Genomic DNA, 22,735 nt, shown 5'->3' on the forward strand with positions numbered 1-22,735 from the left:
TCTCTCTCTCTCTCTCTCTCTCTCTGAGTCAAGGATAATATACCGTCACACATTTTACAAACTAACTGATACGATATTGGCACGAGGATGCAAATCTTACATATCATTAATTATATTTTGGTGAGTCTTAAATTATTGTTTTCTTTATACAGAATGTTTTCTACATTATTTTCATCTGTCCTGTTCTTAATATCAAATGTCGAAGATCTAATCATATTGACACGAGTTGAAGTAACTGATTTCATTGTGTAAGTGGTATTTAAAGGTACAGAAATGAAAATTTATTAAGTGCCGAGACAAGTGAAATAACATGCCCAGAGACACAGTACTAAGGCCTTCTCAATCCGATATGAGTTGGATTTAAACAAGCTAATTACTGATTGAGATTTCTGCACATTAACCTCGGGTATAATGGAGCTTCCAAATGAGCAAGATGTGCATGTGAGTATCTTTATTAATATCATGTAAGTGCGATGGTTAATGAATACAAGCAGCCAATTATTACAATGTATCCAGCAACATGTATCCTACTCTTACCCAAATTTTGTAAAGATAAAATTTGATTTAATGAATATGTTTTGCCTACACAATAGTTAAATGCATAGTCATAACTTGTAACCTGGAATAGTTTTTAATATTCTGTTAATTTGTGAAAGTATGTTATGCAAGAGACATAACATTCGTATGCAGTTCTCTCGCAAAAATGTTAATGTTGAATTTTGACCTAGAAATGCATTTAATTGTGAAAATTGTTACTAAAAGCAATTGAAACTCAAAGACTATATGTCTAAAAAGAACAGTTTAACGGTCACTGACTAAAACAAAATTTTTGACTGTATGAATAATGTTCAACAATTAAAACGCTACGTTCTCTCAGAGGTCAGGCTGTGAGTCTATTAGGCTTTTTAATAAATTAAAGCCATAACGGTAAATATAATCCATCGGCAATTTCAGTACACAACACTTAGAAGACTATTGTCTTCGGTACAAAAACATGGTGCACCCATCATGAGCAATAGTTGCAGATTTTTCTGATAAGTCACAAAAAATATTTATTAGTATTGACGTTATTACACCGTTACTAGGTTCTTCTGTCTTTATTAAAAAGGACCTTTTCCAAACCCATCATCGGCGCTTCAAAAGCCAAAGACATGATAAAGGCTGCAGCGTAGGCAAATACTAGGTGACCCACGACCAGGTAGGACTGAAAAAGTAATGTAAAAGTCAATTATTGGAAGTCCCTCTTCACTTACTTAAATCAGATGTTTGATAAGTGCATGTGAGAGAACCAAACCTACTTCATACGAATAAATTGACCATTTAAAAGGAAACTAATTAACGTATGCACATCATGAAAGGTGCACAAACGCATAGACAAACACTAATGTCGATACAAAAGTCGGCACATGTAACACAGAAAGTATATTAATATCTTCGGAACCATGCATGGGGAGAACAAAAGGCCGTATTTGTAGCTAGCAGGAGTTTGTAATACCTTCCGCGATACCATAGTGTTCCATGCTACGGATGTGAGAAGAAAAAGGATTCAATCTAAATGCTCTATCCTGATTTCGCAGCGAAAATTACCTTTAAAATGAAACCATTTAATTTTAATCTCATCTATACTATTTAAAAATTAGTAATATTTAGCGAAATCGACAAGTGCTATAGTGCATTAGTGTTTAAAGACTTTTAATTAAAATATTATAGTCACTGAAGTCGTGTAGTGTTCTTTTAAATGTCCTTACAATTATTTGTAAATGCAAATAGAACAGCAGATAAAAATGCCATCTTAAATGCTGTTTATATTCCTAAAACTGTCATAACAAACATTGACAAGTATAACTTATCACTATTTGGTGCATATGGAGAACTGGCAGTTTTTCAAAAAAGAAAAATGTTGCCACTGCCGGGTTCAGTCTGAAGAAACATGGTATTCCATGCAAAGATTGACATTTGTTTTTATTTAACCCGCAGTTGATTACATATAACCTTTTATTTGATTACGTGGTGTCTTTATATGATAGATGGATCATCTGATCCATGAACATGCTGAAATGAGTACTCAGAGATCTTTTCTCACAAGAAGACTTTAAAAATATATCTAACGGATATAAAGCCTTTCACACTCGTGAGTTGATTGGCTGGTTTGTATAAATCTAATTTTCGAATATGAGATCACGCCCTCGCGTAACTCAAACACCGGGAACCAGTCTACCATTTTCGGTATAGATAGATAGATATATAGACAGATACATAGATAGATAGATAGATACATAGATACATAGATAGATACCCACACATCGTTAAGACATATATAACATTATGACTATAAAATGTACCTTGGAACCTCTTTAAATGTGGCTGAAAAAAATGTCGTTACCAAATAAATCAATTGAGATAGTTATTTGAATACACCAAATACACTGTCACGAGGAAATTATTAAATACATTAATAATGCCAAACATTATCATATTGTTCATACGTACTATTTCTAGATCGCTGAAAACGATAGTGCTACGGCGACTATAATAATACAAGTACATCACAATTGGATGAATGAGATATGCGCAGTATGTCAGCCTGCCGAGTGGTACATACACATTCCAAGATAGCAGTGTGTTGATAAAACCTACAAAAAATTACAACACATGTATTCTCAATAGCAACCACACTTCTTATCAACTTAACTGAATGAAAGTAATTATTATTATACGGTACAATATTTTATAAATTTTTACCTCAACCGAATTAAGAACAAGTCGCATTCGTGTATTTTGAAACAGAAGCTTGATTTTCTAGATACTTATATTTTATTGGGTCAAAGTGTTTTATCTAGAATGAATTTATATGAATAAAAGGATATACATTCAAAATTATTTTGGTAAACCGATTAGCGGTGTATTCAGAGCTATAATCATCTCTATAGGAATATCAATGAAACAGCTACTTTAATTCACAATGTACTTTTACCAGAAAGTGTTAGTTTGTATTTTTGCATAGAGGTATCTTGAAACAATGGACTCAGTAAGCATTGTTACGTTGAGTAAATTGATGATAATAAAGTATCGTTGATTAACAGACTGGCCTCCAATATCTTTAGCAAAGTTGTAGCTTTGCGGAGTTATGCCGACATTGTTTAAATTAAAATCATTGCTTATGTTCTATTGGCTTTTTTATTTTGACATTTAATAAAGCTCAACCGAATTTGGGTGAAATACCATCTAGCTGTGCTTTAAAGTTCAGACGGCTTCATGGAATGAATCAGTGTGAGATTATAGTAAAACATGGCTATCATTGAATATCACAATTATAAAGAACTGAGAACTCAGCATTCTTTAAATTAAGTCTTTGTTAAACAGCTACCAGTTACCTCCATTTCCAGTTGCGCATGCAATGATGACCCAAGCCAAAGCCACACCCCATGCAGTTCTGGCCAAAGAAAAATAAAGGGCGGAGACGCCGGTGCTGAGTGGGTTTTCATTATAAGGATTATAGAGACCGTACAAGACAGCCAGCGCTGTTCCAGTTGCTATCAACCAGCCGACTAGATTTTGTATCTGAAATCAATGTGCAGATCAGTCAAATACTAGCATATAAATTTACGCTCCAACACATTGAATGTGTTGATTCATCTTATAGCTGGTGTACAAATAGTATGGCTTTCACCTTTAAAATCGAATGAAAATCTCACGCTAAATGCCGCAATATATGTGTACCAGTCTATCCCCCCAAAAAGCAAAATGCAAAGACATTTGACGGAGAGGTCCAACAACCGTCTGTAGAAAGGGTAGGTTCGTGTGTTACTCGTGGAATTCGATTGGTGGAGTGCGTATAAGTAGGTTAACTAATCATTTTAGACAAGGTGAGGGTAATACAACACGCATTGGCCAGTGATGTGGTTTAGTGAACTGTTAAATAAAACACCCTACTGGAACGTGCGGTGAACCAAGTTTTAAACTTCGCCTATCAATCGATGTGTCAGTTTCTATCGCCTATCAATCGATGTGTCAGTTTCTAATGCAAAGCAGCCAATCATTTCTTGAGAAGGTATATAATTATAAATTAAATATCAGACTTTAGAGTAAATTGCTGGGTTTTGTAATTAGAGTCTCAGTCTTCATTTAAATCCTAATTCACGTGTACAAACTTAAGAACCTCTATGTTTTGAAAGTCAGCTACGTTTCTAACTTTTTAAAATGTATCCATGAAAGGCGTTCAAATAAAAAAGGAGAATACAACTGATTGGGCTGTTCATAACGTCAGCACCTGATAATAGTCGCGGATCTATCAGGCACATATATTGGATGCTTGCACTTCCATAACGTTTCCTGTAACACTAAATGTGCGGGTTGGTCTAACCACAATGTTGGAGCTGATACACGATTCCATTGGTTGAAACTGGCGTAGTTATTCAACTTTACTAACAAGATACAAGACAACATCAAACAAACACGAATTCGTTGTCGCACTTAATGTTTTAAGCAAAAGAATTATATTCTTCTAAGTACTTACTTAATTTATAGTTCAGAATTGTTATGTAGCATATGTGACAAATCATATGCTCTCAGCTAAAGACCTCTTTAAATTATTGCTAAGAATAATTACGCTGAGGGAACTGTCCACTTCGTTTGTAAGATCTCTTAATAAGCATATGGCTGCGTATACTTAAAAATTATGTTACTGTAGTCACTATAAGCATTACATGTTAAGCTTTCATTTACGACCTCCAATTTCTAATATCTGACAGTCGTTCTAAAGAATTATATACTTACTCTGCTGAGTTTGACTTTGCAATCTGTTTTAAACAAGATATACCCAGTAAGGATACCAACAATATATGGTCCCATCCGACAGTACGGTTTAATATAAATAATCTGAAACCTGCAAAGAAACGAACAAATATGACTCTTGAAATTAAGGGGAAAAGATGTTACAATGCATGAAAATAAGAGACTGACCCAGCGAGCTCGTTATCTGTTTTAAATGAAAAGAATCTATTTCTAATTGTAGGAATTTCTCTCAGAACAATTGTATTCATTTGCCGGTGATGCAATAAAACATACAAGACAGCCGCAATTATTATTACGATTAGCAGTCGATGCGTCAAGGGACATAGTCTGGGATTATGATGCTCACTGAGCAATTGCTTGGAAACAATCGCTTATATAAGACCTTTAAAATTCAGGCATGCATCATATTATAATGTGGCATGAAATATCCTACAACAGTATTCATAGGTAGCAAAGGTATATGTTAAATTTGTCTATGACTAACCTAGCTATAAATTAGCTTTATTGACCGACGCGTAAGATCGGCATAAATAACGCACGAGTACAGGAAATATGTAAAAGCTGACATCGTTTACTAATTTCTCAAAATATGTTCTCTCTTCATTTTTTCAACTACATTCAACATTTGCAGTGTGTATTAATCAACATTAATGTACTTATTACATGAGAATTATACATATATGTATTTATTTCTAGCAATTTTTTTGTGTGTAGCAATAATCATTGTTTTTATTTAGGAAACGATAGTGATGACAATGAATACCCGATATCTCCTGGTTGAGCAGCGTTGATCTTGTTAAGAGATGCTATAATTCCGGATGTTATGCAAGTGGCAATGAGAAATACACCGGACACAACGGCTCCAAAAATGGGCGACCTACCAGTAAGTTAGAAAACTTTGTATAGAAGTAAATCGTATTCTGTGATGTTGTTAACAACATGTTATGAATATTAATCACTACAGATAAAATATGACGAGAAGTCCGAAATTAGATATTGAAAATAGTACATTATTGCAAAAAATGAACGAGATTTTTAAAAAGATTTTTGTATTGCTCATTTTAAGTACATATATTTATGGCAAATAAGTGTCAAGACCACGTAGAATGTAATGATAAAAATGTGGCAAAGAATCGTTTGTAAATGTTAATTTGTATATAACAGCATTTCCAAATCGTAAAAAGATATAGATAATTACTTATAACGTTATATATATATATATATATATATATATATATATATATATATATATATATATATATATATATATATATATATATCATCATTATTCCTTAAAGCATCTCTCGTAAATTTGCTTTCTTTTCTGCCATGCTTTCTATGTATATTGTGAACACTTCTCATAACAGTTACTAAGCTGTATGTTGTATACATATAATATCTAATATACTTGTCATAATAATGAATATGTACTGTGACACTCTACTCATAATATATACTATCTACATACACAGTAGCATACTTGTCATAATACTTACTTTGTTGTATTCATATACTGCGACACACTTCTAATAGTTACTATGCTGTATGCAAACAGTGACATAATAATAATCATATATGCCATGACATTCTTCACATAATAGTTAATATTTTGTATACATACTGTATACTGTGATAAACTTCTCATAATAATTACAGTGTTGTGCATATACACCGCGACTCTCTATACTATCTACATATACTATAACACACTTCTCATAATAGTTACAGTGCTGTGTATATAAACCGCGACTCTCTATACTATCTAAATACACTATAACACACTTCACATAATAGTTACTATTCTGTATACGTACTGTATACTGTGATAAACTTCTCATAATAATTACAGTGATGTGTATATACAACGCGACTCTCTGTACTATCTACATATACTATAACACACTTCACATAATAATTACAGTGCTGTGTATATACACCGCGACTCTCTATACTATCTACATACACTATAACACACTTCTCATAATAATTACAGTGATGTGTATATACACCGCGACTCTCTATACTATCTACATATACTATAACACACTTCCCATAATAGTTACTATTCTGTACACATACTGTATACTGTGATAAACTTCTCATATTAATTACAGTGATGTGTATATACACCGCGACTCTCTGTACTATCTACATATACTATAACACACTTCCCATAATAGTTACAGTGCTGTGTATGTAAACCGCGACTCTCTATACTATCTACATACACTATAACATGCTTCTCATAATAATAACAGTGCTGTGTATATACACCGCGACTCTCTATACTATCTACATACACTATAACATGCTTCTCATAATAATTACAGTGCTGTGTATATACACCGCGACTCTCTATACTATCTACATATACTATAACACACTTCCCATAATAGTTACTATTCTGTACACATACTGTATACTGTGATAAACTTCTCATAATAATTACAGTGATGTGTATATACACCGCGACTCTCTGTACTATCTACATATACTATAACACACTTCACATAATAGTTACTATTCTGTATACATACTGTATACTGTGATAAACTTCTCATATTAATTACAGTGCTGTGTATATACACCGTGATTCTCTGTACTATCTACATATACTATAACACACTTCTCATAATAGTTACTATATTGCCGAACACTTCTTATAATAGTTAATACAGGTATGTTGTATGCATATAATGTGACACACTTTTCATAATAATGACAATGCTGTAAACATACACCGCGAATCTCATCTCATAATATGCACTATCTACATATACTATGACACGCTTCTCATAATATTTACTGTCTTTAATGCATATACTGAGGCACACTTCTGATCATATTTAATACGTGTGTGTTGTATATATATACTGTGATATACATCCCATAATATTTAACATGATTTATACATATTTCATACTGTGACACATTTCTAATAACAATTACAATGATGTATACATATAATTTGACTGACACTCCTTTCATAGTAGTTAATATCATATATATATATATGTGTGTGTGTGTGTGTGTGTGTGTGTGTAATGTGATACTCTTATCATTTTAGTTATTAAGTTTTGACAAACATCTTACAATAGTTTCTAAACTTTAAAGGACACATATACTTTGCCACTGTTCTCATAAATGCTATTTTAAGAACACCCTGTTTGAAATTCAGATTGTGTTAGTTCTTTTGTTTTGTTTTGTTTCTTTTTTTTTTTTTTTTTTTTTGTTTCTTTCATGATAAGCGAATAAAACATTGTATATGTGATTATCGCAAAAGCAAACATGAATACTTACGTGTATAATGCTATCAAAATAATAGGACTCATTACGAAGAATTGCATATCGTTTGCCAAATACCAGCTCCATTCCATACACTGAAAAATAATATAGATGTATCTTTGATTTTTAAGTAGTTATAAGGATATGTTTCGCGAGTGGAATAGAAACATTCACCAAAAAATACAAAAGGTTTACATTTAACGAAGTCACACGTGAAATATCTCCTTATATCAATTATAAAATGTAGAAGTCCACAATCGTTACTAATAACGAATCGTCTTCTCCATTCGTTCCACGAGGGTTTAATGGGTGCCTGCTACATCGATTAAAATCAGTTCAAGATATTTAATAATAATTTAAGAATGTGTATTGTTGTACATTGATCTCATGCATATCATGCTTTAAATTGTGTACTTTATCAAACTAATTACTGTTTTTATACAAGTATTTAAAGATTTCATTTTTTAAACAAGTTTCCTGCGCGAAAGGACGCACTGAACATTGTCGGGTGGAGTGCTGCATAATAATCACAGCGCATTCGTATCCGATAGACTTGAAAGCGTAGAGTATTTAAACAGAAGATGTTATGGATCGTGGGTTTAACTATCAGTATTTTGTTAATTTCATTAATTCTGCGCTTGCAATCTAAATCAATGATAACAGTGAACAAACTACAGAGATGGTGTCCTAGTGGACATTTATATGTTTTGTAATTATAGGAGGATTCTTAAACGAGTTAAATTAAAACCGTAGACATGGAGGAACGAATGCTTACAAAGTCGTGTTTACCGGGACCAAATTAGAACATCAACATTTTGTTTTGCCCATCCTTGCCAAGTAAGCTCTGCCGCTGACTATAGTGCACACCAGATTTTCACTCTAGATTGCTTTGTTGTGTCGCTACTTTTAAAGTTAACGATAGAGCTTCGTGCTATTCAAAACTTTATACAATTGTGTACCGAAAACATTTTTAGAAGCAATGTTATTCAACACTCAGCTTGTTGTAAATTTTATCATAGCAAACACAGTTATACCAGATAACTTTAAATCAAAGTTATTGCCTTATATAAACGTTCAGTAATTTCGAATATATGAAACAAATAAGAATAGAGAAAAAGCAAAATAAAGAATTCAATATGTTAACATATAAGATAAGAGGAAAACTCAAGTTCTTTAATTTCATATTAAATACATTTTATATCAGTGTTGTGGCATTTGGTACAGATGTTTAATCTGTATTTGTGTATCACACACGATGTTTGATACTATTTTTATATTTCTTTGCCATTCGACTGTTGATATTAATTTTGCTGCACCAAATCAAAAATATTGTATTTTTCCTTTCTATTACAATAAATTAAACCGCCTCTCAATAGATCCAATAATGATATTACAAAGCTATTTAATGGTTAATGAATAAATCATCATTTTTATAGAGGTATGAACAAGCACGAAAATTATGCAACATTATTTTCCTATATCATAATGCTAGGCGGTAATACCACTTTAATACTGTGTTCTGTAATAAAAGAAATTGAGAGCTTTCTTCTGTCTCTCTTTTCTTTTGTTGTTAACTCTTTCTTTCTTTTAATCTCCTCTCTTCATTTTTAGTTATGTTCCAGACTAGTTTGCTCCCAATCTATTTCGAAATCTGAAAAGCCTTTAAGCATATAGTTTAATATTGGCATATATATGTAATTAATTGCAACAATTGTTTTTCAGCACTGAATTCAAGGCTACACGAGTTTGGAAACAACATTTGTCTGGAATAATGAAAAAATAAGAACATGAATTAATGAATTAGGCAAACCTGACTCTTACACCATTTTAACGCTATGTACATAATAACTGTTTGTAGATTCATACATTGTATCGATGTTACGTTACTGCTGGAATAATGAAAAAATAAGAACATCAATTAATGAATTAGGCAAACCTGACTCTTCCACTATTTTAACGCTATGTACATAATTACTGTTTGTAGATTCATATATTGTATCGATGTTTATGTTACTGCTGATCTAGACAATTATATTTCTAGATTCTAGATTAATACCATTTTATTTATACTGACATAGTTGTTGATGTAGAGACCAATATTTGTGGAAGAATACCCCTTTGTCAATATGTACATAGTTGTTGATGTAGAGAATGATATCTATGGAAGCATACCCCTTTGTCAATATGTACATAGTTGTTGATGTAGGGAATGATATCTATGGAAGCATACCCCTTTGTCAATATGTACATAGTTGTTGATGTAGGGAATGATATCTATGGAAGCATACCCCTTTGTCAATATGTACATAGTTGTTGATGTAGAGAATGATATCTATGGAAGCATACCCCTTTGTCAATATGTACATAGTTGTTGATGTAGGGAATGATATCTATGGAAGCATACCCCTTTGTCAATATGTACATAGTTGTTGATGTAGAGAATGATATCTATGGAAGCATACCCCTTTGTCAATATGTACATAGTTGTTGATGTAGAGAATGATATCTATGGAAGCATACCCCTTTGTCAATATGTACATAGTTGTTGATGTAGAGAATGATATCTATGGAAGCATACCCCTTTGTCAATATGTACATAGTTGTTGATGTAAAGAATTATGTGTATGGAAGCATACCCCTTTGTCAATATGTACATAGTTGTTGATGTAGAGAATGATATCTATGGAAGCATACCCCTTTGTCAATATGTACATAGTTGTTGATGTAGAGAATGATATCTATGGAAGCATACCCCTTTGTCAATATTTACATAGTTGTTGATGTAGAGAATGATATCTATGGAAGCATACCCCTTTGTCAATATGTACATAGTTGTTGATGTAGAGAATGATATCTATGGAAGCATACCCCTTTGTCAATATGTACATAGTTGTTGATGTAGAGAATTATGTTTATGGAAGCATACCCCTTTGTCAATATGTACATAGTTGTTGATGTAGAGAATGATATCTATGGAAGCATACCCCTTTGTCAATATGTACATAGTTCTTGATGTAGAGAATGATATCTATGGAAGCATACCCCTTTGTCAATATGTACATAGTTGTTGATGTAGAGAATAATATCTATGGAAGCATACCCCTTTGTCAATATGTACATAGTTCTTGATGTAGAGAATGATATCTATGGAAGCATACCCCTTTGTCAATATGTACATAGTTGTTGATGTAGAGAATGATATCTATGGAAGCATACCCCTTTGTCAATATGTACATAGTTGTTGATGTAGAGAATGATATCTATGGAAGCATACCCCTTTGTCAATATGTACATAGTTGTTGATGTGGAGAATGATATCTATGGAAGCATACCCCTTTGTCAATATGTACATAGTTGTTGATGTAGAGAATGATATCTATGGAAGCATACCCCTTTGTCAATATGTACATAGTTGTTGATGTAGAGAATGATATCTATGGAAGCATACCCCTTTGTCAATATGTACATAGTTGTTGATGTAGGGAATGATATCTATGGAAGCATACCCCTTTGTCAATATGTACATAGTTGTTGATGTAGAGAATGATATCTATGGAAGCATACCCCTTTGTCAATATGTACATAGTTGTTGATGTAGAGAATGATATCTATGGAAGCATACCCCTTTGTCAATATGTACATAGTTGTTGATGTAGAGAATGATATCTATGGAAGCATACCCCTTTGTCAATATGTACATAGTTGTTGATGTAGGGAATGATATCTATGGAAGCATACCCCTTTGTCAATATGTACATAGTTGTTGATGTAGAGAATAATATCTATGGAAGCATACCCCTTTGTCAATATGTACATAGTTCTTGATGTAGAGAATGATATCTATGGAAGCATACCCCTTTGTCAATATGTACATAGTTGTTGATGTAGAGAATAATATCTATGGAAGCATACCCCTTTGTCAATATGTACATAGTTCTTGATGTAGAGAATGATATCTATTGAAGCATACCCCTTTGTCAATATGTACATAGTTGTTGATGTAGGGAATGATATCTATTGAAGCATACCCCTTTGTCAATATGTACATAGTTGTTGATGTAGGGAATTATGTTTATGGAAGCATACCCCTTTGTCAATATGTACATAGTTGTTGATGTAGGGAATTATGTTTATGGAAGCATATCTTTTTGTTACTATTTACATAGTTTTCGATATAGAGAATGATATGGAACATACCATGTTATCGCTATTGATGTAGTTGTTGATGTAGAGAATGATATTGGAATTTATTACATATGCATTTAGTGTTATATGGCTGATCGGGCGTTTGATGCAGATATTAAATCTGGGATTCCGTATTGTACACCTAGTATATCCATATCGCACACCCAGCGTGTATATAATTTTACAATTTGAAATAGTATACGAGTCGCCTTATAAAATATTCGGAATAATTAATTGTTATACATGTCAAAGTATTAAGAAATGCCAACATACGATTGTAACTTTATGACAAACAGCCGTATTGCGTGAAATTGTTGTTTCGACAATGGTGACAACAGGCGAGTATAGTAGGTAGCGACGACCAGTTTATGTGAATTTCACAGTATTTAGGCCGACAAATTATAGTTAGTTTGGGTGGACAAGAATATCTTGTACAAAATGTATGACAATATGTTTTCAGCTAAAGCTGGTGAGCAAAGTGACATCAAATTAGAAAGAAAGTGAGACTACTTTGCTGCTTGAATCTTGTACTGAAAAAAAAATCCAGTAAATTCGAGCAAAACTGGAAAAGTCATGACAAGATTCAGGGCATGCTTGGAAATGACACAGAAAATGTTAACATATGTTTCGTTTCCAAGAGACATTCACAATGTAAATCACCCGAAATACAAACTAAGCTAAAATTCATTTCAGAGTTTTAACAAAATGGTCTGCATAATTACATTTTAAGAAGCCCGTTTAATAGGAAGATATTGTATTTAATCTATTACAATTACAGAGGAATCATATTTATTCCATAAATCTGAGACTGAAACCGACAAACATTTGCAACATTAAGGTAGACATATCACAGAGAGCATCCGTTGTTATGAGTGTGATGCAAATGTAGAAGAATTGCCTCATGTTGTTGACGCATATTCATTACTGGGTCACATTAAGGTAACTGTATGATTACATTTTAATTTATTCCGACGATCTTAAACAGACACCAAAGACACTAAACCAGGCTAATATTGCAATATTGTTTAGAATTTAATTAATTATATTCAAATCAACATTAAAAATCTAGACCGCATTTTGAAAAGAGACCATTTCCTTGATTTCTTAAACGTATGGGCTTAAGTTATCAATCTAACATCAATCCATCCATAATTTCGTGTATTGCATGAAAACATACAGATACACTGTTAATGTACTGTAAATTAACGAGTTTTCTATATAAAATTGCCATGCAATTCGCTTGCTGGTAGAGTGAAAAAATGTGCCACTTAATGGTACAAAATCTATGCTCCATTTGAGAAGTTAGAAAACATCCACGTAACTGTGCCTGCAGATTGAATCTATTCATATGTCCTATACAGCATTTCTTTTAAATCAAAGCAAAACGTTAATCCAGGTCTACAATGTAGACAAGCTGATGATGCAGCTGAACATTATATATTGAGACCTAGCATCGGTTAAGTATATATACATGTTAATGGTTTTACAGTACTTGTTTTCTTATATTAAATATCAGATGCCTAATCATTTTTACAAGGTATAAACTAATAAATTGTTTTCAGAGAATGTTCGAATAAAAAGGGGATATGCAACAAATACAAAACCACATAAGAGTTTTGCTGTGAGGTAAGGGATAGAACATTCATACGTCGTATCAAACACGTCCTTTCCGCTCACTGGCAGCAAAATACACATGTATCGCTATTTACGAAGTTGCTGGTATAGAGTATGGCACTTTGGAATTCATACCATTGCATCGCTATTCACGAAGATCCTGGTATATCGTATGATATTAGGAGATTTATGCCATTTTATCGGTATTTACAAAGTTCCTTAAATAGAGTATAATAATGTGGGATTTATACCATTTTATCGCTATTTACGAAGTTGTTAATGTAGAGTAAGTTTGTCCACCACCTATCTGTGCAGTAAGGATTATCCACCGTATCTGTTGACCAGAAAGGCCCGTCACTCCAATATTTAATTGTCGCAACATACACCATCATTAGAAACATGTAAGGCGGAGTCAGCCTGTTGAAAATACAAATTGTGTGCATGATGAATGGCTCAATAAATAATCCCTAATACGATAGTACAAAGTAAATCACTTTAAATTCCTCTCCGTTATGCACTAGTTTACTCTAAACGCGAATCCAGCTATGAGATCATATCTTGTTTATTCATGCGAAATGACATGAGAACATGAAGTTAGCTTCATTCATTTGTATATCACTACTTGTATGGTTTTCGTTTTCAAAAAGTTTCGCTACATCCTTGATTGTATCCCAATTTGTAGAGAAGAGTGCGGTTCGGCCATGATTATGCTGCAGTTCGTTTTCCTTAGCGTAACTATCATTATTCATCAAATGTATATGAAGCCAATTCCGTTTTTAACACATACAAAAGAAATTTTGTCTGTGTTTTGATATGTTTGTTTACTATTTAGCGCTGCATGTCTAACGAAGTTTAAGTCTTTTGTTTTTATGAAAGAATCCAAATTAAAAGCTACTTGTAAACACTGATATTAGTGTATGTATTATGATACGTGAAATCATCGTGGCTGACAATAAAAAATAATGCACATTCACTGTAATGTCCACACAGTCTTGTCATTACTAGTATCATCACTGCTACCACAACATGATAATTATGTAAACATTGTCATCATAATGTTAATTCACAACACATATGGTTTCTATTGTAATATCCTGCGTTAATGGCTCTGACGAGGAGTGATTATATATTTAAAAATAAAAACACAAACACCGTTATATATATGTATGTATGTGTGTACTTGTGTGTGTATCTGTGTGTGTGTGTGAGTGTGTGTGTGTGTGTGTGTGTGTTTCAAGCAAAACAGGACTAATGATTAGCATCGATAGCATATATAATGTCATGTATATTTCAAAGGACGAATTTTAGCAGTAAGTTTATGTTAATATATCACTATTATTCTGCGACTGTTGAGAAAATAATTATTCTGTCAATCAACTAATTCTTTGGTCAATAAACTGAAACGAATATTCGGGTTTGCTTGTTTCCTTTACCTCCAGAAGCGATGGAAATAAAACATTCCCCAACTGAATTTATTGACTCCACCAACCTTCTTCAGCTCACGAAAGGTCAAAAAGGCAAGAAGAAGTCCGCTACAAACAAACATGCAAGTTAGATTGAACTTGACATAAATGAACTGACTGTATGGCCTTATTTTTGAATGAAAATATCTGCATTAAACTTGACCAGAAGGAATATATATATATATATATATATATATAGAGAGAGAGAGAGAGAGAGAGAGAGAGAGAGAGAGAGATGATTCAAAGACACGTCAGCACAGCCTTGGCTAGATCAATGCGATTAATGGCTTAAATGGCACATTAATTTTACACTAATTATAGGACACTAGTTTTTAAAAATTTCTCGATTGTACTTGTTATGCTTCAAATTGGATGTTTTGTCAACGTAACGGAAGTTTTCATTCGGAAATAAATGGATTTTAAGTTACATTAGCACATTTATAACGCGGTATTGATACAACAACTTTTGCGGTGGTAAGGTGCTATAGAAGCTTGACAGAACCCTCCAACGTACTTTAATGATAACATCATTAAACAACAGATTTGAATAATAGTGAGTTGAATTAGTTTGCAGTTATTTTGGTTTCTATTCTAGTATATTTCTGCATTCAGGTTTGCATTGTTATACTGGCAGGCATGCGCTCTAAGACGCTGGACCTAAATATCTACTGACATTTAATTTCGGTTTTTTACTAATTAATGCCGATTTCTCCATCATTTTCTAATAGGAATAAAATTGTGATGACACTAAAATTGCTACTTAAATGAGTGTATTGATATGTGTAGTTTATATTATTTCACAAACATGTGTCTCGTTTTGTTGCTGAGTGTGGCAGGTGCACAATACTGTATGTTGACACAATATCAAACAGCAACATGTCATTAAAATTCAGTCACTGGCAATTAGCATGATGCAGGTGAAAAACAAATTATAATAGCTAATACGCGAATTGAACAGTTTGTTTTTTGTTTCAATTTGTATGCAGTTTTGATGGCGCATTCTCAATGGTTACCTAAATGTATACTAGAGGGTTAACATTACTGATATATTTTATAATCTTTTAATCCAGAAAGGGAGAGGGAGAATGAAAGGAAGAACACAAGTCAAATAAGGAATAAATATGGAAATACAGGTTTGACTAACATGTTTCATAAGGGCAGATATACTTCATATAAAGTAAAAGAAATTAGTGTTACATATATCTACATATATCTACATATATCTACATTTGTGTTTACCTTGGTACATGAATATACTTTATTTCCAAGATAGAACTATATATGAGTTGTTTACGAGTTTTGAAACACAGCCTTTATAATAAACCTGTGTAAACTTTAGAGTACTTTTTGGATTGAATGGTTTAGCCAGGTGATTGCTACCTAAATCATGTAGCGATGTATTGCAAAATGCGTCACGTGGGGACAACTTGTGAAATTTGTCACCTAGCTATATTGCGAAATAGAGTAGTAGTACACACAAAGGAAGACAGAATGCTGTCGAATTCTTATTTCCTATTATTGTGTGTATGTTCAGTCTGCAAATGTATTTAATGATGTCTTTCTGTTTTGTCTGAGAGGAACTAGCAACATTTTGGGACTATTGTGAATTGATTCAGAGACTCTCATGTTAGTGCAATTGTGATACTTAGAGACTGACAGCATATCAGCATATTCAGAGCCTCTAATTCAATTCGAAGACTATATTCCTTTAGACTTGTGATATATATTGTGTGATTATTTTAGATTCGGTTCATTATACTTTACGTTCCTTTTAAAAGTTATTTTTATAACCGAGAGAAATCAAATCAAAACCAGTGTTACAACTATCGTTCATAAAGATAAATAAGAGTTTCTATACCAACTGTAAAGAGAAAGACAACGCCGAAACTGTAAAATGTACACCCTTACTTGAAAATGAGTTTTGAAAACATTATTTTGAATGTGAATAACATACAAACATAAAGTTTCCGAGATTGACAATATATATGACTGGAAATATTGATAGCATAAGCAGATTACCAAATACTTACTATATTTATAAAATATCGGTATTATACTACTATATTACTGGTATAAGATTCCAGGTAATGGCAGTATGAGATTCGTGTAAGATCGGATTGAAATGCACATATTATCGGTAGTTTAGTCATTCGGATGTTCTAATGCTAGAAAGTACCTTAGAAGAAAAAATGAATCTACGGCAACAGTGGCGTTGTCGATGGCTTGGAAAGTAAATCGGTTCTGTAATTTTGGAAAGAAGGATTGTTGGTTCGCTGGAAAAAAAAGAGGAAATTTAGTTCTTTTTCAGTCTGGTGCATCTATGTATTTACATAGTTGTTCCGGTCCGTATATGATGTTAGATAAACCTTTATATCTTGGTGATTTATCATTTCGTTTCTAAAACGTTTGAATAGAAAAAGTAATTACCTGTCAACAGTTATGTCTCTCGTCCTCTATTAAGTTCAATATTCGTGATGTTTTAAAATAATTCGAGTATTTTTCTTGAGCAGGATTTCTTTGCATTTCTCGCACGTTGATTATGCCAAGTCTCAACTAAGATAAACAAGGAAAACCATTTAGAGGATAAAGACAAATGGTGATCACATTCATTTTCTCTTTGAGATCTTAGATATGTGACTATTCAGGAAACAAATATAAGAATATACTGGTATTAGACAGGATGTGTTATATATGTCGGTTATTAGCGAAATGTGACTGCAGACCAAACATTTAGGCATTAATTGGTTACATGTTTCAAATTTATACGGATGTTAAAACTCGTGATTGTAAGCTCATATACACTGGATTGAACTTGTTGGTGTATACTGTCAAATATTTGGAAAACTGCATGCATTAGAGGATGAAAACAAGTTGCACCATTAAATAATTTCGCCACAAGATAGATTCTACATACAACATCGGTTTCAATCTCAAGTGAATTCAACCCTTCCTATTTATGTTTTGCACTCTTTTGTAATGGTTTCAGCATATCTTTATTGCTATTTCGTAGGATGAAGTATTCAGAAGTGTGACTTTATGCCGATGCTCATTCGTTCTAACCATCAAGAGACTTCTAAAGTTAGGACATCTTTCTAGTACTGTGCAAAAGTGGACCCCTTTGACATTAGAATATTTATTTTAAAATTTTAACTGGCCTCCATTACCATTATAACTTACATCGGGTACTGAGACATGGACAACTCAGAGGATTTCATAAAGATTCCTTGCTTGAAATTTTGTATACGGATTACATCTTATTTGTCGGATTGCAATCACAAACTGCACATCTATCGTATTAATACAATCAAAATGGTTCAAGAATATGGATTAGCGATTTTAAAATACAATAAAATCATATTTATGTGTAAATTAAACATGTATAAAATAAATTACTAAACACTCACAGCCAAAATAAAATCCGTAAACGTATGTGTGACCTAGAATGACCCACGACATGCTAAGAAAGCGGATCCCATTCACTGCACTCAGACTTCCGGCCGCTTGATCTGTGCTGAGAATTTTAACGGCATTACTGTACACGGAGAAGGCCAGTAATGCACGAGCCAGGATAGCTACACCAAACGGAAATAGATGAAATGTCATTATGCAGACCGTGATATAAAATTCTGCGATTACATTACACTGTAATTTCATTTTTTTCTTGTTGATAAATAGCTCATGTTTTCACTGATACTGATTTTATTATTTCCCTCATCCATTATCACTGAAAGAAAATACATTTACTACAAAAATAGTTTTGCATGCAAATAGACCTAATTAATTCCAGCATAACTACTGATATATATATATATATATATATATATATATATATATATATATATATATATATATATATATATATCAAATACCGTTTCAGTTAGAAAAAATATAAGTGTATTCGTAAATTGTACCTGCAAATCTGTTTCTACTTAAGAACAGCTTTCACGAAAAACAACAACAATTAATAAGATCTAAAAGTAAACTGGGTGATTACAGAGAAGCGTTAACTTACCTGGATCGGTGTGTCCTTCTGCCGTCTTGTTTTTCATGATCGATTTTGACTCTTTTGATCTAGGGAGGAGATGAGACCTATCATTGAGGTTTGGATTCTCATAGATGACATCATTGCTGTGAGTCTCTTTTGTGATAGGAACGGATTCGTTGAACTGCGCCATCTTGGTCTCAGAAGCAAAGTTTACAAGCAGCCTAGTTTTGACGTCATATGCAGTTCCCAGTACAATGATGGCCGCGATGATGGATGCGAAAATGCTGGAATCGAATTATGTATTTAGAATCATGTACCTATTCCAAATCTGTACACAGGAACAATAGCTTCAATATCAAATACATGTTAATATTGTCAGAGGTCATAGGTATCAGACGACATCCATCAAGCATATTTTTAATACCACAAAGGTAAATCATCTGAATCGCTTCACGTGTGGTAATGTGTCATACATGGCATGTGAAACCGTTTTGTATAATGCATACATTGGAATCATCACATGGAAAATATACAAACTATATTTGTAAAGTGAATGTTTAATTATCAAACTGTATTTGAACATGCATTGAGTGTATCATAATATTTCCTCAAATTTATCTTCAAATCGGAATACAATTTTCCAAGTCAGTCTTCTTTATCTCATCAGCCTGAGTGACAAAGCAGTCTTTTATATGGACAGCACTGCTTGCTCCGCATGATGAAGAGCCTAGAAAAGGTGGCCTAACTAATGCTATCTCCTTAACCCCCATCTCCCCAGCTGGCCTGCTGCAGCCAACGGGCATCTTCCAACGCTGTCGAAAAGGCGGCTGCAATGACAATGAGGGACTGCTTATTGAATTTTGCGCAGCTTTACAGCCAATCATCACAAGTACCATATTTTAAGCAGAAAGACAGCTGGAAACGACCATGATGCATCCTAGATCAAAACACTGGGGCCAAATTGATTGCGTCATAGTACGCCAGAGGGACTTAAAAGACGTCCTTCATACCAGAGTGATGCCCAGTGCAGTGTGCCACATATATCATCGTTATGTCCAACGCAAGCTCGACTTCCACTTCAAGCCCAGGCCCAGATAACAAGGAGGTACCCCGAGAAGGAAGCTCCAGATCAAGAACCTTTCGTTTGCAGATGTCAAGACAGAATTTCAAGAAAGCCTGCAGTCTAGACTTGAATAACCTAATTTTCCGCCAGATCTACCTTCGCAAGAGGTATAGAACCACATAAAGGTTGACGTTCTGCAAACAAACTGGATTCACCAGTAAGAAAAGCAAATACTGGTTTGATGAAAACTATAAAGCAATCGAGGAGCTGCTTGCCAAAATTAGATCAGCGTACCAAGCCCACCTCGCTCAACAATGCTGTCCACAGAAGAAAGCAGCCTTCCGACATATCTGCAGCTACCTACAGTGCACGTTCCGAGACATACAAAATGAACGGTGGACAAAGCATGCAGAAAGAACCCAGCTGTGCGCTGACGCTGGTGAATACAATGGGTTCTATGAAGCGTTGAAAGCACTGTATAGTCCTTCCTTCTAAATACAGAGCCCCCTACGGAGTGCAGATGGCCAAGAGTTACTCACCAACAGGGAATCTATCTTGAACCGCTCTTCAGCACATGCCGTACAGTCCAGGAGGCAGCTATTGATCGCTTCCTACATCAGCCACCAAAGATGTAACTCGATGAGGCACCCACACTTCAAGAGACTATAAAAGCCATATAACACCTGAAGACTGGAAAGGCGGCAGAACAAGATGGTATCCCAACAGAGATACGGAAGAGTGAAGGCCCAGCATTGCACACCAAACCACGAGTTCTTCATTTGCTGCTGGGAGCGAGGAAATCTTCCACAATAACTCCAAGGTGCAGTCACCATTACCTTGTACAAAAACAAGGGGAAGGGCTGACTGTTCAAACTGCCGTTGGATAACTCTGCTTTCGATTGCTGGCAAAACCCTTGCTGGAGTGTTGCTGGACAGTCTGATGCCCACCATTGCAGAAAAACGTGCTCCAGAGAGTCAATGTCGCTTCAAAGCCAATAGGGGCACAAAATACATGGTATTCGTCCTAAGACACAGCCAGGAGAAATGTCGAGACCAAAACAAAGTACTGTACATAATATTTGTGGACCTGACGAAGGCATTTGACACGGTGATCAAAACTAAACAGTTGAAAACCCTTGAAAAACTCGGCTGTCCTCCAACGTCTCTCACCATGGTTATCCAACTACATGAAGACCGGCTTGGTCAGATTAGAAACAATAATGACCTGTTTCGATGGTTTACCACGAGATGTATGTTTCATTAAAAGGAAACGAGGCTCGCCGAGTTTACTTTGAATGAAAAATGTATATAACGAGTGGTATATCGTTGAGACAGCGTACATATTATACATATATTTTATTTATATCACAAACAAATACACACATTTGCATTTTGAATGGAGTTACGATATGGTTTGGGCAACTGTGTATTGACCGAGTGAACGAACTCCTCACATCCCTGCGATTGTGTCCGCTACTCAGTGTAGTTCTAAGATTTTTCTTGTTCTTCACAATCACAATTGCAAATTGATCTGATGATTGTTTTCTTTTCGTGCGTTTCTATTTTTATTCACTTTATTCAACCAATATAAGACACTCTTGATTTAAACATGAAATATGGCTTTTAGGAAGAAATAAGTGCACTGCAAACTCAGCTTCTTGTACATTAAACCTGAACTGTCTGTCATTCACATACAGGCGCATGGCAATTAGCGTGGAATACAAACGAATCGAACTGACGAACCAACAAGAGGTAATTAAAATATTTTAATACATTGACAGTTCATCTTAGTCATTAATCTGCTTTGATTAATTAGCAATTTTTAAGACTATACAATTCTCTCTCTCTCTCTCTCTCTCTCTCTCTCTCTCTTTGGACGGCTTGACTCAGCTTTACCATACTTCATAGGTCCAGAGACAACGTCGTATGACACAAGCAAAAATCCCCAACGCTAGCATTTTCATCAATTTTCACCCGTATCTAGCTAAGGTATTCCAGATAGAGGGAGGGTTTTGGGAGACCGCTTTGACATTCTTATACTAAATAATTAATAATCGATTTTTATAACATTTTAATACACTAAAAAAATAACAAGAATAAGGCATTAAATACGCTACAGTTTATATGTCTCGTAACCAACAAATTTAACATATGGGCCTAATGTCGATTGGCTATTGCAACAACATATAATTGATCTTATGAACACTGTAGATAGATCCCAAGGAAAGCGTAAACATACCGTTACAACGAACCAGATTACTGTAGGTTACTTGGTACAAGTTCAGTTTTAATGTTTTCGTCCATCGCAATATGTGTTTCACTCCAGTTTTTTTGCTTCTTTTGAAT

The 22,735-nt window shown here is 33.9% G+C and overlaps 1 protein-coding gene across 2 annotated transcripts in view; it reads right to left on the bottom strand.

Annotated features, from left to right (window-relative positions):
* Positions 1 to 436: 436 nt before the first annotated feature.
* LOC149780413 (nose resistant to fluoxetine protein 6-like) overlaps positions 437 to 22,735 on the bottom strand; it is a 29,117-nt gene continuing 6,818 nt past the window's right edge. The window contains exons 5-15 of one of the 2 annotated variants that reach the window (XM_089937338.1): positions 19,354 to 19,610; positions 18,746 to 18,913; positions 17,518 to 17,614; positions 15,312 to 15,410; positions 14,130 to 14,295; positions 8,095 to 8,174; positions 5,558 to 5,671; positions 4,777 to 4,885; positions 3,375 to 3,561; positions 2,491 to 2,633; positions 437 to 1,204 (exon numbers count right to left, since the gene is read on the bottom strand). In XM_089937338.1, coding sequence (XP_089793464.1) covers positions 1,082 to 1,204; positions 2,491 to 2,633; positions 3,375 to 3,561; positions 4,777 to 4,885; positions 5,558 to 5,671; positions 8,095 to 8,174; positions 14,130 to 14,295; positions 15,312 to 15,410; positions 17,518 to 17,614; positions 18,746 to 18,913; positions 19,354 to 19,610 — 1,543 coding nt within the window. In that variant the 3' untranslated portion in view covers positions 437 to 1,081. The remainder of the gene's footprint in view (positions 1,205 to 2,490; positions 2,634 to 3,374; positions 3,562 to 4,776; positions 4,886 to 5,557; positions 5,672 to 8,094; positions 8,175 to 14,129; positions 14,296 to 15,311; positions 15,411 to 17,517; positions 17,615 to 18,745; positions 18,914 to 19,353; positions 19,611 to 22,735) is intronic. The other variant, XM_089937339.1, reaches the window with a different exon arrangement.

This window comes from Sinohyriopsis cumingii, chromosome 16, assembly GCF_028554795.1.
Source record: "Sinohyriopsis cumingii isolate HCF-2022 chromosome 16, ASM2855479v2, whole genome shotgun sequence".
In the NCBI taxonomy this organism is placed as follows: Eukaryota; Metazoa; Mollusca; class Bivalvia; order Unionida; family Unionidae; genus Sinohyriopsis; species Sinohyriopsis cumingii.